Source organism: Pollachius pollachius (assembly GCF_949987615.1).
Source record: "Pollachius pollachius genome assembly, chromosome: 2".
NCBI classification, from domain to species: Eukaryota; Metazoa; Chordata; class Actinopteri; order Gadiformes; family Gadidae; genus Pollachius; species Pollachius pollachius.
Genome location: NC_136935.1, coordinates 45,829,162 through 45,856,472, shown reverse-complemented (window position 1 = coordinate 45,856,472; position 27,311 = coordinate 45,829,162). Strand labels below are relative to the sequence as shown.

At 47.4% G+C, this 27,311-nt stretch overlaps 3 protein-coding genes across 3 annotated transcripts in view; all 3 read left to right on the top strand.

Moving 5' to 3' along the window:
- Positions 1–648: 648 nt before the first annotated feature.
- On the top strand, positions 649–9,066 carry clta (clathrin, light chain A). Its single transcript, XM_079729448.1, has 5 exons — positions 649–922; positions 1,768–1,796; positions 2,167–2,284; positions 2,921–3,032; positions 7,678–9,066. The coding sequence occupies exons 1-5, from the start codon at positions 739–741 to the stop codon at positions 7,847–7,849; spliced, it is 615 nt and encodes a 204-aa protein (XP_079585574.1). The 5' UTR covers positions 649–738; the 3' UTR covers positions 7,850–9,066.
- Positions 9,067–12,119: 3,053 nt separating this feature from the next.
- Positions 12,120–17,758, top strand: nansa (N-acetylneuraminic acid synthase a). Its single transcript, XM_079729202.1, has 6 exons — positions 12,120–12,311; positions 13,774–13,989; positions 14,937–15,036; positions 15,278–15,432; positions 15,912–16,178; positions 16,990–17,758. The coding sequence occupies exons 1-6, from the start codon at positions 12,180–12,182 to the stop codon at positions 17,197–17,199; spliced, it is 1,080 nt and encodes a 359-aa protein (XP_079585328.1). The 5' UTR covers positions 12,120–12,179; the 3' UTR covers positions 17,200–17,758.
- A 3,425-nt stretch (positions 17,759–21,183) lies between these two features.
- LOC307071020 (solute carrier family 24 member 2) overlaps positions 21,184–27,311 on the top strand; it is a gene marked incomplete at both ends in the record, with an annotated part of 12,293 nt that continues 6,165 nt past the window's right edge. The window contains 2 exons of the mRNA XM_079729867.1: positions 21,184–22,116; positions 24,054–24,104. Of these exons, the coding sequence (XP_079585993.1) occupies positions 21,184–22,116; positions 24,054–24,104 (984 nt within the window). The remainder of the gene's footprint in view (positions 22,117–24,053; positions 24,105–27,311) is intronic.

Below are 27,311 nucleotides of genomic sequence, written 5' to 3'. Positions count from 1 at the left end.
ATGGATGGATGAATAGACATGCAGCATAGTTTGATAGAGAGATAGATGGATAAATATACATGCAGCAGAGTAATAGAGATGGATGAATACATTTATATGCAGAAGAGGAAGAGATGGATAGACGAATAGAAATGCAGCATTACATGGGGAATAATAGTAATTAAAATTGACAAATTATGAATTAACCTTGAGATGGATATTATTATAAATTGATATTAGATATGATCATTATAAATTAATATTTGTAGTAACGCCAAGACTCTGGCCTGATACAAGTCCCAAGGAAACAAGATCAGACCAGCCAATGACTTAAATCAAATCCGTTTACCTGATTTGATATTATTGCTTATCAATGATCAATGTATCATTAGTTACTGTGAATGGGATCAACTGAAGCTTTAAGTGAGACACGTACTGCTTTGAACTGTCGTTTCCCCTGACTGCTGCGAAAATGCATTTTTACAGCTGAGACGACCTGCGCCAGGTCACGGGATCCGCACGTTACGCTATGAAGCCGATCCATTGGTCAACGTTCGAGGCTAATCGAATGCCATTTGCTTGTTGCGACGTCAATCATCCGTAGCCCACCCTGATTGGTTACTTTGTCAATTTCCGCTTCTGCCTTTTTGCATTGTTTCCCCGCCCCCACTTCAACCCCCCGCTGAACGTATCGGTGAACTAAGACACCTGCTCTCTCTCCCCTCCTTGACATTCTTAACTCGTTTTTAACCACCGAGAATGGACGACTTCGACATGCTGAGCGCACCGGCCGCCGGTAACGGCAGCGGCTCCGGGTCTGAGGAGGACCCCGCCGCCGCCTTCCTGGCCCAGCAGGAGAGTGACATAGCGGGCATCGAGAACGACGAGGGCTTCAGCATCCTGGACGGCGGAGAGGTGCCCTCGTCCCTTTCAGACGTCACCGGTGGGTGGTCGAGTTGACAACGATCATCGAAAGACGTTAATGTGTTGCCCGATTGATCGGTAGCGTTATAATCGTTGAACCGTTTGAATCCTTGAAAGATAACGGGTCTCGTTGTTGTATGGCTAGCGGGCTTAGCACATATTACGTTAGGAGTGACACAATAACGATTTTAGGACTTATTTCTGCGTCTTGGACACCACGCTTCAAGGTTATTGCTTCATCGCTTACAATGAGCGCATAGTAAACATCTGTGTCCGTTATTTTACCGTTCAAGAAAACCTTGTTAATGCCACGATAAGGGTGGTGACAGGTAGCTAGCTGGGCCTGTTTTCATTGAATCCATTGAGTTGCTTGGACAACATAATGGATCGGGTTAAATGTGACGTCAGCACGTCGCAACGTCGTCACCCCCTCTCCCAGAGAAAGAGGAACCTTGATAGCGTCTCACCCTTGGCCCTATATCCGCAGTAAATCCTCACAGCAGGGCCTATTCATTTCAGGGAAGAAAATTATTGAGCAATATGTTCACGGTGTAGTTAGCCCTGCATAGAACTGACCGTACTGTGTTTGAATTCGAGCTGATCAGGGATTAAACTTACTCTTTAATTATCATATATAATATAATATAATATAATAATAAACATTGTCTTGATCCTTTTTTTGCATTCTTAGGTTGTGAGATATTTTGCGTTTGAAACACACAAAGTGCTTGTAAACGTGTTTGTGAACATGGGAAGTGCATGTAAACATGTTGTATTGTAGTGCATGTGCACATGTTGTATTGTACTTCATCATAGTTCATATCTTGATGGTCATTTAACCACTGGTTGTTCCTTTCCTCCCAGATGGTGCTGTCAACGGGGAACTCCACGCGGTAAAACTCCTATTCCCTCATTCAATTATTTAACCCTCTTAAGTAACGTGACTCTGCCACTGTCTTAACTGTCTTAACTCCTGCATGTCTCTGTTGCACTGACGGTCAGTTCTGCTATGAAATCTGATATTGGATCATGGGTGACCACTAGCCATAAGCCTGGGTTAACCCTTATAAAGACCCAGTATACTTAGGGGGCCAGGCTTGGGGCCGGGCCTAGTTGTTGGCTATTGGTCACCAACCTGCCAGTTGGTACGTTCCTGTGCGACCTCGCTGATGTCATTTTAAGTATGTACTGGGGGCCTTAACCCTCCTCCCTAATCCTGACCTTTGGTTCCCGGGGTCAACCCCTACCCTCCCGTGCCCCCAGGAGAGCAACGGCCCGTCTGACTCTTACGCCGCCATCTCCAGTGCGGACCGCCTGCAGGCCGAGCCAGAGAGCCTCCGCAAGTGGAGAGAGGAGCAGAGCGACCGGCTGGAGGTCCTAGGTAGGCCTCCCCCCACCTGAGACCCTGTGGTCCACCCATCTGTATTCCCCAGCCACTACCCTGTCATCTCTGCCCCGTAGTCTCCACCAATCACCATGTAGTCTCCACCAATCACCATGTAGTCTCCACCCGCCATCATGTAGTCTCCACCAATCACAATGTAGTCTCCACCCGCCATCCTGTAGTCTCCACCAATCACAATGTAGTCTCCACCCGCCATCATGTAGTCTCCACCAATCACAATGTAGTCTCCACCCTTTAGTCTGCACACCCTATAGGCTCCAACCTGTAGTCTCCAGCCTGTAGCATCCACCCTGTAATGACCTCACCCAGGTCTCTCTCTCCCATCTTGTCCCTGCCTCTCCTTACCAATGTCTCTCGCCCCTCTGTCTGCCTCCCTCTCCTTAACAATGTCTCTCGCCCCTCTCCCTCCCTCTCCTTAACCATGTCTCTCTCCCCTCTTTCTCCCTCCCTCTCCTAACCAATGTCTCTCTCCCCTCTTTCTCCCTCCCTCCCTCTCCTAACCAACGACTCTCGCCCCTCTTTCTCCCTCCCTCCCTCTCCTAACCAATGACTCTCTCCCTTCTTTCTCCCTCCCTCCCTCTCCTAACCAACGACTCGCCCCTCTCTCTCCAGATGATAACTCGCGTGAGCAGGAGTCTGCATGGAAGGATAAGGCTAAGCAGGAGCTGGAGGAGTGGCACAACAGACAGAACGAAGCACTGGAGAAGACCAAGGTCAACAACAGGTAGAGCCAACTCACCGGACCCCTAGAGCCAGAGGTACCGTCAGGGGCCCCTAGGGCCAGAGGTACCGTCAGGGGCCCCTAGAGCCAGAGGTACCGTCAGGGGCCCCTAGAGCCAGAGGTATTGTCAGGGGCCCACAGAGCCAGAGGTACTGTCAGGGCCCCTAGAGCCAGAGGTACCGTCAGGGGCCCCTAGAGCCAGAGGTACCGTCAGGGCCCCTAGAGCCAGAGGTACCGTCAGGGCCCCTAGAGCCAGAGGTACCGTCAGGGGCCCCTAGAGCCAGAGGTATTATCAGAGGCCCCTAGAGCCAGAGGTACCGTCAGGGCCCCTAGAGCCAGAGGTACCGTCAGGGGCCCCTAGAGCCAGAGGTACCGTCAGGGCCCCTAGAGCCAGCCAGAGATGTAACAGTTCACCTTTACCTCAGTTGCACAGTACAATAGAAGTGTCGGCTTAATGCTAATTAACCTGCTAACAAACTCTTTCGCTCCTACTAAACCTGCAAGCATATAAATGTAGTGAAGCGTAAACGAAAAAGGTATGGCCTTGAACATTTGGACAGTCAAAGTTGGAAGTCCACCAGTATAGAAGTACTGAAGAAAGATGAGATTTTTTCACCTCGTTTGGCTAACAACGCAACATCGTCGGTTGTGAGCCAGGTGGAAACGACAGCCGCATTAGCCCTTGTTTGGCCAGCGGTGGTGCTTTCGCCACTGGACACCGATTTCCGGCCTCTAGGCAATCTTTGAGAAAACCAGCCTTGGGGGTGCTGTGATAACGTATTCCCTGGCTGTCTCCCTCTCCCTGGTTTTACCGCTTTCTGCATCTCTTCTCTCTTTCTTTCCTCCAATGCCTTGCTCCCGGGGACCTGCCTTAGGGTGCTGGATGAGGACTTCTACAAGCAGCCCTTCTCTGACCTCATTGGTTATGTGTATGTTGTTTCAACTAACCTCCTCCTCCTCCTCCTCCTCCTCCTCCTCCTCATCCCACCTCCTCGTCCCACCGTCCTCCCTGCTCTCCTTAGTCATCAGCTCCAGCCCTTCACATGTTCATCAATCATTAATTCATTCAATCATTCATTCAGGAAACATAGTTCATCAATCATTCATTTTGCACACATCGTTCCTCAAGCTTAATTCATTCAATCATTTATCAAATAAGTCACATCCTTTATTCATTTTTCTTGTACGGGCCCCTCCCCACATTCCTCTTCGTTTGTTTATTTTGAAGCCACGCCTACTTAAGTGGTCAGCGAATCCGGATGTAGTATTTGTTAGTTCTGTCCTGATCCCTGATTGCTCCAGCGGTTTGGCAGACGTCTTGGACTGTCCACCCTTTTCAGTTCACGCGCCACAGCTCCAGACCAGACAATATCATGCTCTATACATCATATTTAAATTGGATGTCATCATATTTTTACACTATCGCCTGGGAATCGTCAAGTCACTTGCACAGTAATGCCCCCCGCCCCCCCTCCCTTTCAGTCGGTTCCAGCATTTATTTTTGGAAGATCATCCATATTTTCCTCTATGAATTACTTTGATAGTTTGTCCTGAAGTTCTTTTAATTGAATCGTTGCTAGCTGATGGTACTCCACCAGACAGCTTGTTGTTAATTAGCCAGCAGTTGGTAAGCTTGTGTAGATTGCCCAGATAGCTTGTTGCTTGCTAATAGCTGTGGTGAGGCAGCCCCCGCTAGCTAACTAGCTGGTGAGCGGCTGGGATCAGGCCGCTTGTTGCTAGCTAACTAGCTGGGGAGCGGCTGTGATCAGGCCGCTTGTTGCTAGCTAATTAGCTGGTGAGTGGCTGTGATCAGGCCGCTTGTTGCTAGCTAACTAGCTGGTGGGCTGCTGTGATCAGGCCGCTTGTTGCTAGCTAACTAGCTGATGAGCTGATTTGGTCAGGGAGCATGTTGCTAGTAAGCTATTGGTGAGCTGCTGTGATCTGGCAGCTTGTTGTTAGCTAGCTGGTGAGCTGCTGCTTACAGCTTGTTGCTAGTAAGCTGCTAGCTATCTTGCCATTGGATGGTCAGGTAGGATCATGTGTTTTGAAAGATGATCTGACAAATCCCTGAAGGAGAGACAAGCTCCTCTTGCTCCCTGCACAATACATTTATTTGTCTAAATGTTTGTTTAGTGTCGTTGAACTTTGACACGCCCCGTTTAAATGACATGGCCATAACAAAAGCATGACTAATACTAACCACATTAAAGAAGTATGGGAAAGCCCCTTCTGTTCCCTGCAGTCCCCACATATTGCTTTTCTAATGTTTAGCACAACCCAAGCAGCAGTATGTTTGACAGGTATTTCACCTAGTGGTGTCCCATTGTTCGCTAACCAATAGCAACGCTCTGTCCGAGCGACCAACCAATGGCAAGCCCACACCCCGCTGTACGCTTCCTGCTTCCCAAACCGCTGGTAGAAACACAGAGGCGACGGCTTGGCTTCTGCATGCTGGCTCAAACATCTGCATTTAGCTCATCTTTCAGTTTAATTCATTTATGCCCTCTCCCTCTCTCTCTCTCGCTCTCTCTCTCTCTCTCTCTCTCTCTCTCTCTCTCCTCTTTCTCTCTGCTGTTCCGTTCTGATTGTGAAACTGTTTCTCCCTGTTTTTTCTTGTCTGCTGCTCCGTCAAAGCACACACATTAACCATCCCTGCTACCGCCTAGACCAGTTAAGTAAACCTCTGGAACCGCTCATTCTCTGAGCCCATCCTGTGAGCCGCACTCACTCAGCGGCCGTCCTGGTTCTCACCGCTTGCTGCGTGGGGGAAACAAAATGCGGCGTTCCGCGTTCAGTTACCCCACCCAGCCAGCATTTAGAACCAAGATCTTACCAAGATGGCTGCTAGGTGAAGGAGGCCCATTGTTCTGATTGCAAGACCACACGGCCTGCCTGCATATTCCGTGTCCACGTAAACACTGTGTGTGTGTGTGTGTGTGTGTGTGTGTGTGTGTGTGTGTGTGTGTGTGTGTGTGTGTGTGTGTGTGTGTGTGTGTGTGTGGACCAAGCCTTGATTCAGAGGTCAGGTTGTTGCTATGGGCGACCAGACGGGATGCAAACTAGTGGTTTTGGTGTAATCTTCCTCTATTTCATGTTTACCTTCTCACAGGTTTCTAAATGTTTTAATTTGGTGTTTTATATCAATTGTGCTGAGGCTCGTCCTTCATTCAACCAGTTTTGTTTTTGGGATGTGCAGCGATATGCATCGTCCATCTATCAGGGATTGAATCTGTAGGTCATTGCTAACTTAATGACTGCAGTTATAGTCAAAGTCAACCCCCCATTTTAGCACTTGAACTTTAACTGAAAGTTATGTTTGGGTTTACCTAACTTTTAAACAAAAAATCAACCATTATGTTAAGCTGCATGGAGATACTTACAATTATTCTCTCAATTGCACAAAAGCAACGTTTACCAAAGGTCCTTTCTGTGTAGGAATGTTAAGAGTAAATTTAAAGATCAGAGAGTTTCTGTAGTGTTGACAGACATTGTCGTCACGTCGACGGGAATGACATTCCTAAACACGTGTTTATTTTTTATATATATACATACACACACATACATAGTTAGTTTCAACCATGTCATTTGATTGGACAAGAGACCTCGGCTCTGATTATCTTCGTTACACTGCCTGTGGCAGCCTTCCCTCTCTTGGGATATTGGTTGTTGAAGGTGTTATCTGTTAGTGTGCAGTTATGTTATGTGTAGTTCTGTGAGGGAATAGATATGTAACGTGTAGTTCTGTGAGTGAGTAGATATGTAACGTGTAGTTCTGTGAGTGAGTAGATATGTAACGTGTAGTTCTGTGAGTGAGTAGATATGTAATGTGTAGTTGTGACTGCAGATATGTAACGTGCAGTTCTGTGACGTGTAGTTCTGTGAGTGTGCAGATATGTAACGTGTAGTTCTGTGAGTCTGCAGATATGTAACGTGTAGTTCTGTGAGTCTGCAGAAATGTAACGTGTAGTTCTGTGAGCGTGCAGGTACGTCTGTGTAGAGATGAACTCTGCGGGTAAAACAGGATTGCTGTCCTTGAGCCACGGTGGGCCGATTTGTGCTTTGGTTTATTAAAGAAAGACTAATTTGAAATAGAAATAGCGCTAAGTAACTTTTCTTTTTGGTTTTAACACCATTTATTCCAGATATACACACTTATCTAGATTTATGTTTGCATTATCTGGAAGGTGCATTAACTTGTGTTGTGGAGCCAATGCTCTGGCCATTTGGAGTTTACATCACACATCGCTAATGCTAAACCGGTCTTCAGGTGCATACTGATCAACTAACACATCGACAGAAAAGTGGTCTCGAAGGATCACGAAAGGCGAAGAAGCCCAAATCCTAAACTACCTAGGCGTTTCAAAGACAATCTAGACTTCTAGAACATATTAAATCATTGCTGTAGAAAGTTCTACACACAGTAGTACTATCAAGGGTTTATGCTATAAATGTTTTTCTTAAAGGCCAGAACAAACTCAATGTGGTAAACGTTCAACAATGGGCGGTACTAGAAAGGGCCCATGAGGTGGCGACGGACAGCGGTTCTGTTGGGCCGCAGGGGGTATCGTCTTGGTGTGTGTGTGTGTGTGTGTGTGTGTGTGTGTGTTGACCCCCCCCACCTGACCCAATCTCTCGTGGTGTGGAGCAGGGCTGCTGAGGAGGCCATGATCACGGACCTGGACGAGAACAACCCTGGCACGGAGTGGGAGCGCGTGGCTAGGCTCTGCGACTTCAACCCCAAGTCCAGCAAGCAGGCCAAGGACGTGTCCCGCATGCGCTCGGTCCTCATCTCCCTCAAGCAGGCCCCGCTGGTCCGCTAGGGGCCCGGTGGGCTCCCAGGGGCCACCACCTTCTCCCTCCAACAGTAACCCCCCCCCCCCCCCCAACCCCTACAGCCAACCCCCGTAACCAATCGTAACCTACCTAACATCCCAACGAACGACCCACCAATCTTTACCATCCTCCTGACTAACCCACCAATCGTCACCTACCTAACATGCACCTAACCAACCAACAAATCATAACCTAGCTAACATCCAACTGACCAACCCACCAATCATAACGCTACCTTGCAACCCAACCCATTTACCAAGCCTAAATTACCTAACGAACTGATCAACCAATCGTAACCTTCCCAAAAATACTGACCAACCAATCGTAACCCTAGCTAACAAACTAACCAACCAATCAACCTCACCAACCAACTCAACGTCCCTTCCTCTGTGTTCCCCAACCACGGGGCTTCACTGATCCGTCTGTCCATTTCCTTTGACCTCATTCCCTGTTCTGCATTCCTTGCTTCCAGTTTGTCTTCTACCCGAAGGAGAATCTGGTAGCCCAAACCTGTCTTAGAGCTGGCCGCTCTCTCAGAAGGCCCAGTTTCACCCGGGCAGTCGGTAAACACACCCTCCGGTCTGGGGCCCCTCAGGCCTGTGGCTTTTGGGTCTGTGTTCCCATGGTCTGTGGCACCAAGGGTCTGAAGCCCCTAATGGTCTTGGCCAGTTTCCCATGCTTAGCCCCATCTAACCCCTAACCCTGTGTTTTTGGTGTTAAAAACATACAAAGTATATACAGATTTATTTTTTTGTCACTGTTCTTTTTACGGACCAAAACTCCTTGAGTCAGAAGTGAAAACTCCTAATTTACTGTGTGTACTTTAGTGTGTAGTCGGTTTGTGCTGTCCTGAATTTTCAGACTATGCATTTACTCCTGTCCAGTCCGGAAGTGAACAATCCAGTCATTACGTTAAACATGACCCATGTGTATGTGTTTGTGCGTGTGTTTGCTCTTATGTGTGTACATATAGAGAGGGGAATATATATATAAATACATTATAGACGTGAAGACTGGAAGGTTGATGTTGTTAAAAGAGCTAACTGTTAGCCACCAGGTTGAGTGTTCATGGTCCTCATAATTTCAGTATCTCAGTAAAAATAAAGAAGTGAATGAAATTGAAGGATTCTGTCGTTTTTTGTTTTGTTTAAACCTTGAATTCAGTTTCATAACCTTGCTAAATCTGCGATAGAAAGGGCAACGGTTGTGTGCAGTAGCATACAAGTAAAGCATCACCTTATTCCACCTGTATTGTCCAGTTGAAGCATTCTATGTGCTTATGAAAATATATATTAAGAGCTTGCTATTTATACCTCCTAATTAAGCTTGAACCTTGTAGTCCAATTAAATTAATGAATGCTCCTTTCTCAACTTGCTAATTGAATAAAGATTTTAGACTCATTTTAGTACAAATGTCATTTATTTATTTTTATAAAAAATTTGCTTTTTTACTTTTTTTTAATCAACCACAAGCAGGTAAGTTTTGCTCCCAGCTTTTGCCATGGTCTTTCTGGGCATTCTGATGGCATGAGTGGCTCCTTGCGATTCTGTCGCTCTTGTATGCATGCCCTGCAGTTGAGCACCATTTCGTTTATTTGCGGACTGAGACCAGGCCACCATACAGACTGACGAGCACGGCTTTTGCACTTCTCCACACCCTGATGTCCTTCATGCAGTTTTTCTAACGCGTCGTTCTTCATGGCAGCAGGTATAACGAGCCTTGTGTCTTTCAGCAATAAGCCGTCTTTCACTGTGAGTGTAGCTTGCTCTGGCCAGTAGTTTTTCAGTACAGGTTCCTGTTTCGCATATGAAGGCGTTGTGCTCTTGCACTTGTATAACGATCACACCCAGAGCTGCATTGGAGATTAACTAGCTGTGAGCACTGGTGTAATGTTGTGTCATGTCCTACCACCAAGTGATGGTGATTGCCACGATGATACTTTTGTGTCCTCACAAACACTGTCCTTAGTCAAAAATACGTTTAGATAACATCACACTCCTTAAAACCACATTGTCAAAAGTCCGCTTCCAATCTGTTTCCAATGTACTACTTACTTAAATTATGATCCTCCTCACTTGCCTTCTAAACTTTCGGCGACATTATAAAAGGAAAATAAAACGTAGAAAAGTTGTGCGTGTTTGACGTCGGCTGTGAGCCACTGGGTGAACTGGATCTGTAATGCCGTATTGTGCCACCAAGTAGCGATGCTGTATTGCCTTTGTATGCACGGGTAAAGACGCCAATAAATCTCTTTCCCTCCATCCTTCCTAAGTAACTGATACTTTTCACACTGAAATGTTTCGAAATGACCAAGTGTTTAATTTAAAAAAAAAATAAATACAGAATAATATAACAGCTATCATAGATATTCTAAAATGTTAAATGATTGATTGTTCGAAAAGCAAACCACAAATGAGTATACATTTGAATGAATTGGGATTTCTTTGCCACGTCTTTCATGTGGTTGTTTGACTGCCAACTGAGCCATCAGGAGTGCACCTGCTCCTATTGACCTTTAGCTTAACTTCAAGTCCGCTCAGATAAAAAGGTCGTCCCTGACTCCCATGTATTAGAACTTTTAGAAATAAACCAGGGTCTGAAATGTGGACAGTGAATGTACAGAAGACAGAACTATGTCTTCTTTTATACCCACTCATTAGGTGATCCTCACAGGTAAGCTCTGTTGTCACAACTCACGACCCTGATCTCTCTCTCTCACACACATGCACACCAATCGTACACGAGCACACACATTCGGCCCGTCTAGCTCTAGCTGGTCTCTGTGTCTTTGGCAGACGCGTATAGCCAGCAGCTAGCCAAACTTGGAGGCTATTTGAAGCAAGGGCGTAGGAACCGGGGGGGATGGAGGGGACGTGTCCCCTCCAATATTGGAGACAGGCGCATCTGTCCCACCTAAAAATTATACCGGGGGAGAAAAATATTTTATTTTATTTTGAAAGCGCAACACAGCATTTTGTCACCGCTTCTTATTCTAAAAAACTGGATGATTGAGCAATTAAAGAATTGATTTGATATTTATCAGTTCATTACTGCCATTCAAAATCTGTTTTCCTTTACATTTACAAATGTATCTTTTTAGTAGAATAAAATAAATTTGTGAATGTTTTCAGTGTAGTTCATTTATGACGTATTTCTGTTCAAACCATTAACGGATCTGTCAGGTTTGCGATATGTGTCCCCCCCAATGTTAAACTCATTCCTACGCCCTGATTTGAAGTAGCCCCTTTAGTGGTTTAAGAGGCATTAAAGTCCTAATCCGTGGTGTTCAGAGGTGCCTGAAAGAGAGGACACCATTTCACCTTTCACTCATACAAAGTGAATAATTTAGATCAATGAACACTGACATTTATTTGAATGGCCACCAATCGAAAGCCAAGCCAGTGGAATCAGTAGAATGGCCTTCCATTGCACGCAGAGATACAACAATGGATAATATGCAGCACATAATTTATCATTTTGAATCCCTTCAGCTATGTCTTTAGGTCCCTACAAGTCCGCCCCCCATCACGTCACTGCTTTCTTGAAAACTTTTATTTTTACTTCTGTATTTGCCACAGATATATGTCTCCATCATCTTGTGGAGTCTGGTCAGGGTTGGAGTGTGAAGCTCACGTACGTACCCACAAGGCAGGAGGGATTCATACGTGTTCAGGGGGCCAGTGCAGTAAACACACAGGAAGGCTCTCTCTTCACAGTCCCATGAGGAAAGCCAAGGGTTCACTAGGAGAGATCAGGAGTCACTAGGAGTGATCTGGGGTCACTAGGAGAGATCTGGGGACACAGTGGACATAAACTAATAGAAATGTCAGACAACACAATACAGATGCAGTTGCACCACTGTAACTATCCTGTCACCCTCTCTCTCTCTCCATCTCCCCCTCCCTTACCCCCTCCCCCCCAACTTTTGATATAGAGTACATATTCTCATCTATTACGGTTAAACATGTAAATGTTGGTTCTACTAGTAAAATAATTAAATAATATGCTCACCAGTTTTGAAATGAAGCTACGTGATTCAATTTGGCTGTAATTACTAATATACACTTTTTTTATGTGTTCTAACCCTGGACTGGGTTTAGCACCATGGAACTATTAAAGAAGTTTAGCCATTAGTTTAACAAGGGGACAATCGAAGTGTAACTACACTGCCATTGGTCTTGACAATTACTTTGAAAGGTACATTCCCGGATGTACAAAACATATGCATCCTGTAGTCTTTCCGGGTCCTCCTTCACACGTAGACTTCAGGGAACAGCGCCGATACTCCGCTTCAAACGGTCTCTATCTTCACCAAAATGCCTCTTAAGTTTGAACTGTGTCCCGGGAGGATGATCGGGGGCTCCCACCCCTGTTTCATCATCGCAGAGATTGGACAAAACCACCAAGGAGACATCGAAATTGCCAAGAAAATGATTAAGATGGCAAAGGTAAGCTCTCTTTCTGAATGCATTGTCCTGTATTAGTAGTTGCAGTAGTTAGGATGATGATTGTCTCCCGGCTTATCTTCGACCCCGGAATATACCTAATATTAAACCATGAACAGGCTACATTTAAATATGCATTACTATTGATCGCCGTCCCTTAGCAAATATCTATGTTTGACAGTATTGATTAAAAATTATTATTATTTTTGTTGTATTAATCAACACTAAATATAGATAGAGACCTTTAGGACGGCGTGTGGTGTCTTAACACTGAACACTGACTTTAGCACCTTAGCCCTACACCTGAAACATGTATTCCCCCTAGACCACTTTGCCAACTTCTTGTGGCCATCAATGAGATATTGGGCATACTAATCCTAAATGCACTACTGAATCGCCAATAACAAATTGTGTCAACGAAACAAGTTAATTGCTATTTAATTTAAATTTACCTTTACATTACATTTAGGGCATTTAGTAGAACCTTTTATCCAAAGGGACTTACAATAAGTACATTTGTCATAAGAAGTGGAACAAAATATCGCTGTCAGTACAGTAAGGTACACTTCAATGTGTTATGTGTTTTGTTTTTAGAAGGATTTATTCTATTCCTATTCTAGGATTAAAGGTGCAACATATAACATTGACAACTAGTTTTTAAAATGGGTACTGCCAGGGGCGTAGGAATGAGTTTAACATTGGGGGGGACACATATCGGAAACCTGACAGATCCGGTATAATTTTTAGGTGGGACAAATGCGCCTGTCTCCGATATTGGAGGGGACACGTCCCCTCCGTCCCCCCCGGTTCCTACGCCCTTGGGTACTGCAGCCCAAACTGTATTGGGCTGCAAACAATATCGGTGGCAGTTGTCTCTGCCCCCTCCTCCCCAGAATCAAAGATCATCCGGGTTGTCATGTGAGGACACTGAACAAACAAGAGCGCAAGACTCACCAAGTGCAAACAATATTTTTGATACGGGCGCACTTATTCGATCTCATCAATGACAAGCAATGACTCATCTTAAACTGTAAGTTGATCAGCTAATGTATACGTTTGTAATACATTTAATTGTTTGCAAATTATGCACCTGCCTATATGACATCCGTCTTGAAATCCTTCTGAGCTCTAAGCTGTCTCCATATTTAAATTGGAACTCCAAGATTGACCTGTATTTTAGCACGGTCCTGCTCATGGAGCTATTAAGGTCGGTAGAATGGAGTATCAATCTCAGTTGATCCAGTTGGTTCGCTTGCTTGCATGACTGCCGCAAGCTGTGTTTGTGTGCCAATTTGTTTCATATCTTGTTTCCTATCACATAGTCTGACAATAGTGAATCATAGCACACAGGCCGATACAAAAATTAACGTTCCATCCCAAAAAGGGAAAATAGCATTGTTGTTGCATGTTTCCTTTCCTTCGTCTTCGCCTTCCTCATCTCATCCTCTCCTCGTCCCGTTGGCAGGACTGCGGGGCAGACTGTGCCAAGTTCCAGAAGAGTGAACTGGAGCACAAGTTCAACAAGCTAGCTTTGGAGCGGCCCTACAACTCCAAACAATCCTGGGGTAAAACCTACGGAGACCACAAGCGCCACCTGGAGTTCAGCCATGAGCAGTACAGGGAGCTGCAGAAGTACGCGGAGGAGGTCGGCATCTTCTTCACGGCGTCAGGAATGGACGAGGTATACCTCCTTGGAGTGGAAATGGGTAACTGAATCTACAGTTCAAAAAGAGTTCCTGCAGAGTTTCTCCCTGTCTTCCACTACGTGTCTGTGCCTCTAGCCCTCCTAAAATGTAGATGATTATAACTTGAGCTAAAATAACTTGTTACTAAACTGCGATTTCATAAGGTATGGTTTAAGGTTTTAAACCTCAAAAGGTTTAAGCCACAAAAATGTTTGTACTTTCACTTTTTTACCGAATACTTTTAGACAAGCATCCACCCAGTTTAATACTGCAGCCAATAAAGGCCTCTGTCACGGCTGTATTGCAATCCAATCTGCTCCTATTTTAATCAACGACAGATAGACGCAACTGCCAAAATGGACGCCAGGCCTATATCAAAGGGTTTGTCATGTCGGAGCAGGGTTCGGCCAACTAAATAGAGCTCTCGCACTTTTGGCTAAAGGCTTGTCCAAACAGGTTCAGCAACATATTTTGAACCCTTGCCAAATGTCAAATGTCTCTGATTGGGTTGACAGTCAGAATCGCCTTCCAATTTAATGCACTACTTGAATTTCTGGTTAAGAGAGCGGGGGCAGCAGTCGCTCAGGAGGTAGAGCGGGAGGCGACCTTGTCGCCTTGCATTGCTGACCCTGCCGTCGGTGTGTGAATGTGTGCATGAATGGGTGAATGTTAGGCAATATTGTAAGGCGCTTTACGTGGCCACTGGTTACAAAATAGCACTATATAATTGCAGTCCATTTACCATTTACCATTCCAAGAGTTGAACGTTGTAAAGATAGAGAGAAGGACTGATGCTAACTTATGTCAGCTCTCTATCCCATGATGCATAGCGATTTCAATGTAATTTGATTCATCCAACAGAGATGGTCAGCAAATAAAGGTTCTTGAGACTTCTGGTTAAGCAGTTTTTTTGTGGGAATAAAAGGATGTTTGCCTCCCTCAGATGGCGGTGGAGTTCCTCCAAGAGCTGAACGTGCCATTCTTTAAGGTCGGCTCAGGGGACACCAACAACTTCCCCTACCTAGCCAAAACCGCCAAGAAAGGTGAGCCAATCCAACGGTCATGCTAACACAGTGGTAGTGCTAACACAGTGGTAATGCTAACTCAGTGGTAAAGCTAAGCAAATCCAATGGTAATTCTAAGCCAATGGTAATGCTAACTCAGTGGTGATGCTAAGCCAATGGTAATAGTGTCTCAGCGGTAATGCTAAGCAAGCAGTAATGCTCCCAGTGGTAACACTGAGCCAGCGGTATAATGCTGTCTCGGTGGTGTGTTTGTACTCAGGGCGTCCCATGGTGGTGTCCAGTGGGATGCAGTCTATGGAGACCATGCGGCGGGTCTACAAGACGGTCAAAGAGCACAACCCCAACTTCTGCATCCTTCAGTGCACCAGCGCCTACCCCCTGGACCCCGAGAACGTCAACCTCCGAGTCATCTCCGTAAGATCAACACTATTCACCTCAACCCAATCCCAATGGCCGGTTTTCCTGTCAGAGCATTGATGCCCTCTGTCCTCCATGATGAAGTGTCATCATATTTACATAGTTCAAATAGGCAAGGCAACTTTATTTACATAGCTTTTTATACACGAGGCAGGCTCAAGGTGCTTTCCATACAATGAAATGAAATAATTAAAGAAAATAGATAAGTAAAAGAAAACAAAGGAAAATAAATTGTATAATGCATTGTATAAAGTGCAGTGTGTTAAAGATATAGCGGAAAACTAAAGCAAACATAAAAGTCTTCAGTCTTGTTTTAAAAGTGGGCAGGGTTGGGGCAAACCTTCAGGAGTCTATTCCAGCTATTTGTTACATAGAAGCTAAATCCTGCTACTGGTTAGCGTTATGTCTGAGCCCTAACGATGGGGCAGGTGCTCCGGTGTGTAGTCCAGGTGTGAATGACACTTCTGGTATTACAGGAATACCAGAAAGAGTTCCCGGACATTCCCATCGGATATTCGGGCCATGAGTCTGGGGTCAGCATCACGTTGGCGGCGGTGGCGTTGGGCGCCAAGGTGGTGGAGCGTCACGTGACCTTGGACAAGACGTGGAAGGGCAGCGACCACGAGGCGTCCCTGGAGCCCGCCGAGCTGGCCGAGCTGGTGCGCTCCATCCGACTGGTGGAGAAGTCCCTGGGCACCGGGGTCAAGATGATGCTGCCCTGCGAAAAGGCCTGCCACGACAAGGTGGGTACAGCTGTTGGCATGCTAGGCTAAGGTGGGTTAGCATTCTAGGCTAAGGTGGGTTAGCATGCTAGGCTAAGGTGGGTTAGCATGTTAGGCTGAGGTGGGTTAGCATGCTAGGCTAAGGTGGGTACAGCTGTTGGCATGCTAGGCTGAGGTGGGTTAGCATGCTAGGCTAAGGTGGGTTAGCATGTTAGGCTGAGGTGGGTTAGCATGCTAGGCTAAGGTGAGTTCAGCTGTTGGTATGCTAGGCTGAGGTGGGTTAGCATGCTAGGATAAGGTGGGAGCAGCTGTTAGCATGCTAGGATAAGGTGGGTACAGCTGTTGGCATGCTAGGATAAGGTGGGTTAGCATGCTAGGCTAAGATGGGTACAGCTGTTGGCATGCTAGGCCAAGGTGGGAGCAGCTGTTAGCATGCTAGGCTAAGGTGGGAGCAGCTGTTAGCATGCTAGGCTAAGGTGGGAGCAGCTGTTGGCATGCTAGGATAAGGTGGGAGCAGCTGTTAGCATGCTAGGATAAGGTGGGAGCAGCTGTTAGCATGCTAGGATAAGGTGGGAGCAGCTGTTGGCATGCTAGGCTAAGGAGGGAGCAGCTGTTAGCATGCTAGGCTAAGGTGGGTTAGCATGCTAGGCTAAGGTGGGTACAGCCGTTGAAGAATAAAGTGGGTGTTGGCAGAGTAGGATGACGTGGGTGTTTGCTAGCTAAACAGCGCCACATGCATCCTGCATCATCGGGCAGCCTCGGCGTCAAACACACGTCCACCCTTTTGCTAACGAGGGTCTGTGTCTTAACGAGGCGTTTGGCGTCCCCTCAGCTGGGGAAGTCGGTGGTGGCGCGGGTCCACGTGCCCAGCGGCACGGCGCTCACTCTGGACATGCTGGTAGTGAAGGTGGCCGAGCCCCGCGGCGTTCCCCCAGAGGACATCTTCCAGCTGGTGGGCAAGGCTGTGCTGGAGGAGCTGGAGGAGGACCAGAGCATCACCCCCGACCTGGTGGACGGCTACGGCAAGCGGGCCAAGTGCTGAGGAGGACCCGCGAGGGACCAGGGGTGGGGGGGGGGGGAGGTATGGTTACTGTAGATGTGTTCGTTGTCACGGTAACCTCTTCTTTATGAAGGCTACCTCTGGCGTTGTGCTCTTGCACTTGTATAACGATCACACCCAGAGCTGCATTGGAGATTAACTAGCTGTGAGCACTGGTGTAATGTTGTGTCATCTCCTACCACCAGGTGATGGTGGTTGCCACGATTATACTTTCGTGTCCTCTCAAACACTGTCTTTAGAAAACCTTAGTCAAAAATACGTTTAGATAGCATCACACTCCTTAAAACCACATTGTCAAAAGTCCGCTTCCAATCTGTTTCCAACGTGCTACTTACTTAAATTATGATCCTCCTCACTTGCCTTCTAAACTTTCGGCGACATTATAAAAGGAAAATAAAATGTAGAAAAGTTGTGCGTGTTTGACGTCGGCTGTGAGCCACTGGGTGAACTGGATCTGTAATGCCGTATTGTGCCACCAAGTGGCGATGCTGTATTGCCTTGTATGCACGGGTAAGGACGCCAATAAATCTCTTTCCCTCCATCCTTCCTAAGTAACTGATTCTTTTCACACTGAAATGTTTCGAAATGACCAAGCGTTTAATTAAAAAAAAAATTAAATACAGAATAATTTAACAGCTATCATAGATATTCTAAAATGATAAATGATTGATTGTTCGGAAAGCAAACCGCAAATGAGTATACATTTGAATAAATTGGGATTTCTTTGCCACGTCTTTCATGTGGTTGTTTGACTGCCAACTGAGCCATCAGGAGTGCACCTGCTCCTATTGACCTTTTAGCTTAACTTCAAGTCCGCTCAGATAAAAAGGTCGTCCCTGACTCCCGTGGATTAGAACTTTTAGAAATAAACCAGGGTCTGTAATGTGGACAGTGAATGTACAGATAGAACTATGTCTTCTTTTATACCCACTCATTAGGTGATCCTCACAGGTAAGCTCTGTTGTCACAACTCAAGACCCTGATCTCTCTCTCTCACACACATGCACACCAATCGTACACGAACACACACATTCGGCCCGTCTAGCTCTAGCTGGTCTCTGTGTCTTTGGACAGACGCGTATAGCCAACAGCTAGCCAAACTTAGAGGCTATTTAAAGTAGCCCATTAGTGGTTTAAGAGGCATTAAAGTCCTAATCCGTGGTGTTCAAAGGTGCCTGAAAGAGAGGACACCACTTCACCTTTCACTCATACAAAGTGAATAATTTAGATCAATGAACACTGACATTTATTTGAATGCCCACCGATCCAAAGCCAGTGGAATCAGTAGAATGGCCTTCCATTGCACGCAGAGATAAAACAATGGATAATATGCAGCACATAATTTATCATTTTGAATCCCTTCAGCTATGTCTTTAGGTCCCTACAAGTCCGCCCCCCATCACGTCACTGCTTTCTTGAAAACTTTTATTTTTAAATATTTTTTTTTTATTTTATCATCTTGTGGAGTCTGGTCAGGGTTGGAGTGTGAAGCTCACGTACGTACCCACAAGGCAGGAGGGATTCATACGTGTTCAGGGGGCCAGTGCAGTAAACACACAGGAAGGCTCTCTCTTCACAGTCCCATGAGGAAAGCCAAGGGGTCACTAGGAGAGATCAGGAGTCACTAGGAGTGATCTGGGGTCACTAGGAGAGATCTGGGGACACAGTGGACATAAACTAATAGAAATGTCAGACAACACAATACAGATGCAGTTGCACCACTGTAACTATCCTGTCACCCTCTCTCTCTCTCCATCTCCCCCTCCCTTTCTCTCTACTTACCCCTCCCCCCCCCCACCCCACCCCACTGCGCTAGCAGCACTAAGCTCGCGCCTACGTAACCTGGTGGGTAAGTTGTGCTAACCTTGATAAAGCCATGGTGGCTTAGCGCTTCACGTGGAGGAGCGTGTGGTTATACAATACCAGCTCCTGGGTCAGGGGGAGACTTCTGCATCACATAGGGACTGCTTCATAGCTCGCTCTCACACTTGAAACTCCGCATCTCAGGAGCTTCTGATCTCAGGGTCTGATCATGTCATGTTCTGATATCAAGTTGTGATCTCATGTTCAGATCTCATGGTGTTCTGATCTCAGGTTTTGATGGCTGTCCAGAGGGTTGTGTTTCAAAGGGCAGGTGTTGAACACAGAACAGTGTAGGGTGAAGTTCGTCCCCCTGGCGATCAAAAACCATTATTTGTTTGATTTGTCTATTTTGAGATCTGACTGGCCCCTGACGTATTGCGTGTGTGTGTGTGTGTGTGTGTGTGTGTTTGGTGTGTGTATACATGTCATATACTGTATGTGTGTGTCCGCCAGCATCCCTGCATGATGCAGGTGTGCAGAGGGTGTGATTATGAGGAGAGGAGCAGGGGCTAGAAGTGAGAGGGAGGGGACAGAGAGAGAGGAGGAGGAGGACAGATATAGAGTGACAGTTTAAACGGGTGACGGTAGAGCGACATACAGACAGACTGGCGAGCAGAGAGGGAGAGCGAGCGAGAGGAGGTGGGGTCTATCTGATCTGTGCTTCCTGAGTCTCCGCCCTCCCCAGAAGCTCAGAGAGCAGGCGCCCAGCAGGATGTCCCGGCTAGTCTGAGTCCTGTGGACCGGTTCAGCGCCGTGACGACCCTCCCCCCCAGCCTGCAGACCTCACCATCAGGTAGGCTCCACTGCGCCCTGGGTCCTTACTGTATCATAGGTCTGTGGTTCAATTCTGCTGCTCCCCGCGCCCAAGGCCTGAGTAAGAGCAGCAGAGTGTCTCTTTCACATGAGATCTGTCGTCGCAGCACTTGAGAGTTGTCTCCCAGTGTGGGACCAGCAGCAGGCTTAGGGGGCCTTGGGGTGTGTGAAGGGTCTGCTGTGGGTTGTGGGGAGGTCCCCGGAGCCTTTCTGTGGACCCCCTGTCCCCTCCTACCGGCCCCTGGGCCTCAGTACGGAAGGTGCTGGGAACCAGGATAATGAGAAGGATTAACCCGACGGCTAATGAGCTTCCACTAATGTCCTGTGTCTGTTCAAAGGTCTTAACCCAACGTCAGGAAGCCTTATTGTCCTTCTCTCAGACTCTGGGTGGCTTCTGCTTCGTGAGCTGTACTAAGACGCTCCCTCTCGTTGAGTTATGTCTGATTTATATCACGTGAAGATTTCAATTCAGTGGAGAACAGACCATAATGACCAAAGGGATTTCAACAAAGTAGAGAATAAGGGTTCGGGTTAGGGTAAGCGTAAGCGTTAGGAGACGCTTGCTTTTCGCTTTTAGATTAACGTTGTGAGGCGAAACGACACCGAGTTCAAACCAATGTCTTCTGACCAAAGCATATGTCATCATATAATTCAAATTGTAATGCTTATGTAGTGGTCTTTGTATGATTTATGGAAACAGTACATCTGACAGTTTTGAAATGCACAATACAATTTATTCTTCAGCTCTTCTGACTGAGACGGTTTTACGTTCTGTAGATCTCAGGTTTTGTTTGGTCAGCTAACCGTTTAAAGAACATCCCCTTTTTAAGCACAGACAAGAACAAGACAGAGTTTAAGAACAGATAATCATACACACGACATCACACCCGGTCTTATGGTCTCTAAACGTGATACAAATGTAAAGTGAAGCGTCTACCTAGTGAATAAGCCAACAGCTGCCTGTATCCAGGCCGTATTACCACGGAGGCCTCTGTTGTTTGGGTTCTCTGTTGACTGAACACACCAGCTGACCCCTGCTCTTCTGTCCATCCCCCCCCCCCGCCCAGTGACTAATATGAGGAGGTGTGAGACCTGGCTGGACCCTGGCATCAGACCCCTGGGTCCCTGTTGTGTTTAGCCCAGTGAGACCAGCATGCCAGTCCAGCGGTGACCTTCCCAGACCAGACCAGACCCTGCGTCCAGACCTCACCGCTGGTGGTCCTGCCTCCCCCCGGGCCTCGCCCAACACGTTGCCTCGCCCTGCCCCCCCCCCCTCCCCCCCTCGACGCCATGGACCTCAAGTTCCTGGATAGAAGTCACCGTGGAGACGGCGTGGATGCCGACCCAGCCCGCGCCCCTCTCCTGGGCGCCAGCCGCGCCCGGGCGCTCCGCCCGCCCCGCCCTCACGTCCGCAGGAAGCTGCGTCCCGGACGTCTGGCGGGCTTCGTGCTCAGCCTGGCGGCGGTGTGCGCCGTCTTCTCTTGGAGTGCCTTGGCGTTGACCGCGCCGTTGCCTCAGGAGCCGGGGCCGCCCGGCGAAGGGCCGGCGGACGCCCCGGTACCCCGACGGACTCTCCTCCAGCACAGGAACCTCTCCGCCGGCCCGGCCAAGCCGCCCGTGGCCATGGCCTCCTCCATGGAGGTGGAGAGCCACGGGGACTACCCCACGGACTACTTCAGCCTGGAGGAGCGGCGGCAGGGCTACGTGTCGCTGCACATGTTCGGCATGCTCTACATGTTCATCGCCCTGGCCATCGTCTGCGACGAGTTCTTCGTGCCGGCGCTCACGGTCATCACGGAGAAGCTGGCCATCTCCGACGACGTCGCCGGCGCCACCTTCATGGCGGCCGGCGGCTCGGCCCCGGAGCTCTTCACCTCCGTCATCGGGGTCTTCGTCTCCCACAGCAACGTGGGCATCGGCACCATCGTGGGCTCGGCCGTGTTCAACATCCTGTTTGTGATCGGGATGTGCGCCTTGTTCTCCAAGGAGGTGCTGAACCTCACGTGGTGGCCCCTCTTCAGGGACGTCTCCTTTTACATCATCGGCTTGCTCATGCTCATCTATTTCTTCCTGGATAACGAGATCTCGGTGGGCGAGAGCATCGGCCTGCTCTCCTGCTACATCTTCTACGTGACCTTCATGAAGTTCAACTCCAGCGTGGAGCAGTTTATCAAGAGCAAGCTGGGCAGCAACCAGGTGGAGGAGGTGGAGCAGGCGCCCAAGGTGAGTGAGCTGGGCGACCCCCACCACGTTCATACCGTCTGCCCACCCGCCACGCATCCACCTTCATCTGTTCTGCACCCATTCATTCATCGCTCCATCCCTGCACCCATCAATCCGTCTGTCACGCCACGCATCCATTCATCACTCCTCCGTCCATCTATCATAATCTCTTATCATCCATCCCCAGACACAAAGAGCACATCTCAGTTTCTGTCCCTCTCTACTGGCTCCAGCGTTGATTTAATATCGGGCGGTGGTCGATTCATGCCTCACTAGTTTTGTTGTGATTGGAAAGTGTTCTGTCACTAAGTCTCCAGAGGAAGCCTCTGTTACAGAACTTCTAATCATGGACGCCGTGACATGTTTATTCTCACTGGCTTTTCCTGGCAGGGCTTAGATGTTGGGCTCAATCCATCAACAGAGAGAGAGGGAGGGCTAGGGAGAGGGAGGGAGAGGGAGGGAGAGGGAGGGAGGACTTCGTGAGAATGTACCGGCGAGGGTAAGCCAGTGCTAAAGCCCTCTGCACTCCATAGCTGGGTGGATCTTTAGTGTTGACCTGTTACCAGAGTGTCACCTGGCAGATGCGGCCGAGATTGGTTTGTGCTGACTACGTTGAACCAAGCAGGAACCAAGAGAAGTCCTGCGGCCCCAGATCAGCCCCCCTCCAGCAGTCCCCTGGACTCTGTGGTCAATGTGGTCGTCCTCACAAACCCCCCGGAATATTGATTATTATAGCAAAAGACCGGATCGTTTGAATTTCAAAATACATTCCCCTTGTTGTTCATGTGGGTAATGAGATCTGCTCTGACAAGCAGGAAGGGCGGTCAAACAATAAGCTAATTTTAAGCAAAACAATTTGCACACGTGGGACGGGGTAAGAATCCCCCTCTAGCGGATTAGGGGTTCTGATCAAACCTTTCAGCATTGTTTAGTGACCGTTTAAACAAGGGATGAGCTGATGTCTCATGTTTTGGTTCAGATATGAATGGAACCCGCCTGGAGGTTATGTTTGGTTCTGAGAATGGGGAACCCCGGGGGCAGATGGTGGTGGATCCTGGGGAACCCTGAGGACCCCTGAACCCCTCAGAGCTCCTCCTTAGTCTAGAAGGTTCTCCTTTCGCCACTCTGTCTTATACATTTGGACATTTTTGGGGAAACTGTGGCGCAAGAGGTAGAACAGGTTGTCTGGAAACCGGTGGGTTGCTGGTTTGACCCCCAGTTCCTTCTACCTTAATGTCGAGTTGTCCCTGAGCCAGACCGGACCCTAACTGCGGGTCCAGTGTGGACTACCAAAGTATAAATGCAGTCCACACAGATTGGCCCAGTGGTACCAGTCTGGTTCTCCTCTCCCAGTCAGAGGGATCCCACCATCAGTCAGGAGTAGAACCTTCTACATGCTACATGCTACGATGCAGTCGGATAGTCTGGTGGTCAGACTGTTTGACTCCCTGACCCCCCCCCATGGGTCAGGGTTCCAACCCCAATGTCCATCAGCTGCCTGTTAGCATCCTAGAACCAGATGTCTCCTGTCTTAATGTGAAATAAGTCAAAAGTGATGGTTTGCTTTGTAGTGCATAGCGTCAGGATTTGATTGTGTGTGTTTGAGTGTGAGTGTGTTTCTTTGTGTGTGTGTGTGTGTGTGTGTGTGTGTGTGTGTGTGTGTGTGTGTTTGTGTGTGGACCTACTGGGTTCTACATCTGAAGCACCACCTCAAATCCTCTGGGGGGGGGGGGGGGGAAGTACCTCTCCTACACCACCCCACTCTTTGGTCTGAAAAGACCCCCAGAGTGGCCATCATGCTGCTTAGACACACACACTCACCCTTACACACACTCACTCACACACACTCTCAGTCACTCACTCACCCACTCACTCACTCACACTGGGATGCCCAGCCAGGAGTCTGATGGGTGTGTTTTTTCCTCCCCTCTGTGCAGTTTGAAGCAGACCTTCTGCTCTCTGACGTGATCACGTCCTACGGGAGTCAGGTGACAGGCTGTAGTCTAGCACGGATGCACACCACCATTTCTTCAGGGGCCTTTGCTGTATTTAGAGTCAGACACCGGACCAGGTGCGTTAAGCACCAGATATTGATAGACTGTTTCAGAAACCATATATCGGAAATACCATGTGGTCGTTTAGCAAAACAATGAAAGTAGAAATGCTGAATTCTGTCCACCGTTGATTCTTCTGGTAACTTGGTCAATTCACTCATTGGTCAGGAGAATCATGTGTCCCGCCTCACTATGGCAACTTCATCAAAAAGGGTACCAGATGGTAGAACATTCATTGAGACTATTCTACTAACCTTAACCCTAAACTAACCCTAACCAACCTATAGAACAAAGCGCTGTCCCCAGCATCGTGGCTTTAAGACAACCTGTGAGCGCAAGCCTACCCATCCTACCCAATGGACTATACCAACTGAGATGTTAGATAGACAAGCCTACCCAGTGGACTGTACCAACTGAGAGGCCGATCCAGCCATCATCGACTGGGGGGACACTTCAACATGTGTAATGGCTAATCCACATCGCACGTGCGGGTCCAATACGGGACATTTAAAAGATGAATCGCAGTTGGGCATCAGTGGGGCTGTCTCGCGCTGGGCGGTTGAAAGTTGAAATTATCAGCTTGCTGACACCACACCCGCCCCCTACCTGTGTGCTATCACTAAACCTCAAATAACAGAATAATCCTTGCTGTTATTCTCTCTCTCTCTCTCTCTCTCTCTCTCTCTCTCTCTCTCTCTCTCTCTCTCTCTCTCTCTCTCTCTCTCTTCTCTCTCTCTCTCTCTCTCTCTCTCTCTCTCTCTCTCTCTCTCTGTCTCTCTCCCTCTCCCTCTCTCTACCTCCCTGGCCTCATGTGTCACTAGCTCCTGGCTTATCCTCCCAGGTTAATCTGCCCTGATCTCATTAGCACCGCTAAGAATAGACACCTTCTCTGAGGGGGCAGAAGTCTGCAGATCAATGTGAAGAACACTCTCTTCCCACTAAGATCACTGCCTTTATCACTCCCATCTATATCAGCCCGATAGCCCTCGATATCTCACTCCTTTTATCACCCACAAATATTACTTACAATATCACTCCATTTTCACATATCACCACCTATACCACTCACAAAACCACTCCTTATATTACTTCCCATATCACTCCATGTATCACTCCGAATATCACCCTACTATATTGCTCATCATAGCACTCCCTAGCTAACTCCCTATAGCCCCCCAATAATAGCCAAAACATCACTCCCTATACCATCTTCCATATCATTCGCTATATCAATCCTAATTACAACCCAAAACCCCAATATCACTCCCTATTTCACTCCCTATTTCCCCTTCAATATCACTCCAATATCAATCCCAATCACAACCCCAATATCACTACCAACATCACTCCTTATATGACTTGCTATATCTCTTTTTCTATACCCATCACAATACCACTCCCAATATCACTCAGAATATCATTCCCGTAATCAGTCCCAATTTCCTCCTCAATATCACTCCTATATCAATCCCAATAAAACCTGAACTAATACTCCCAATACCACTCCCTATTTCACTCTGATATAACTCCAAATATCACTCCTAATGTTACTCCCTCTGTCTAACTCTATTCCACTCGCAATGTAATTTGCTATATCACTCCCAATGACACTCCAAAGATCCTTCCCAGTATCAAACCCTTTATCACTCTTAATAGCATTCTTGATGTCTCTCTATATGACTCCCAAAATCAATTCCAGTATCACTTTCAATATCTCTTCAAATATCACTCCTAATATCACTCTCTTTACCACCTAAATATAACTCCTTCTCTCAGAGAGAGAGTCAGAGTCAGTCTGCAGGTTCTAATTTATAATATTAAATTTGTCGAGAGATAAACCCAGAGATGTACCCCCCTAATTCATGTGGAACGTATGAGTTGCCAATGAAAAGAGTAGACTCCCTTTCAAGACTCTTGACCACTGGATGGAGTATGATTCACTTCCTGGTTTACCACATCATTTAATGGTTCACATATTCATGATGATGATGATGATGATGCAAAAGGTCGTAAGACGCCTTAAATTCAGCCCTTCTGAATTGGAGGGCTGATTGGAGGAGCCTTCCAGGTCCTCCCTATCCGTCACGTCGCAACACCAGCCAACATTGATAGGTCAATTTGTTCCCAGGCCAGGTTGTGCCTCATGGTTCCGTACATCTCAAATGGGTACACTGGGTTATTTTCTGACCGAAGGAACCACTGCCCTATCCCAGTTGCAACATCAACTCAACATAAGAAAGTTGCATCCTTGACACAATTTTCAGAATCAGTCCAATGGAGGGCGCAACTACCAGAACAGTTCCCTCAACTGTCCAACCCTACTGCAGTGTTTTAACGGCGATAATGTTGGAGCAGGTAGGGGTTAAGAAAGGAGACGTTTGAAAGTTCAAGACTTGATTATCCCTTGCACAGAAGATGCAGATGACAGTACGGAGATAGTTCATTAAGGAGCAGGTAGGGGTTAGACAGTACAGAGATAGTTCATTAAGGAGCAGGTAGGGGTTAGACAGTACGGAGATAGTTCATTAAGAAGCAGGTAGGGGTTAGACAGTACAGAGATAGTTCATTAAGGAGCAGGTAGGGGTTAGACAGTACGGAGATAGTTCATTAAGGAGCAGGTAGGCGTTAGCCAGTACAGGGTAGTTCATTATGGAGCAAGTAGGGATTAGACAACACAGAGAAAGGTCATTATGGAGCAGGAAAAGGTTGGACAGTAAAGAGACAGATTATCAAGGAGCAGGTAGGGGTTGGATAGTGAATTGAGGAGCCTTGGCTCTAGAGCGATATTTGGTTCTCTCAGTTAAAGCATCATGAGGCTGAGAACGTTACGTCCACTCCTCTTCCACTCTTCTAAGAACTCTTGAACAACAATTCAACGAGTCATTGAATGGTATCTTACTCTGCCAACGTGAGAGTAAGAAACCGGTCCAGTGGAGCCTTCCCCTTGACCGGCCTGGTCCCATCGGCCCGCAGATTAGTAGCGTGACCCGCGGCTAGTAGCTGCGGGTCACGCAAGTGCTAAGACTAGCGTCTTAGCACTCTAAAAACAGACCTGTTAACCACTGCCTGAAGAAAGAAAGAGAGACCCTGAGACGAGAGAGAGAGGGGGGGGGGGGGGGGGGGATCTTTCATATTTTTTTC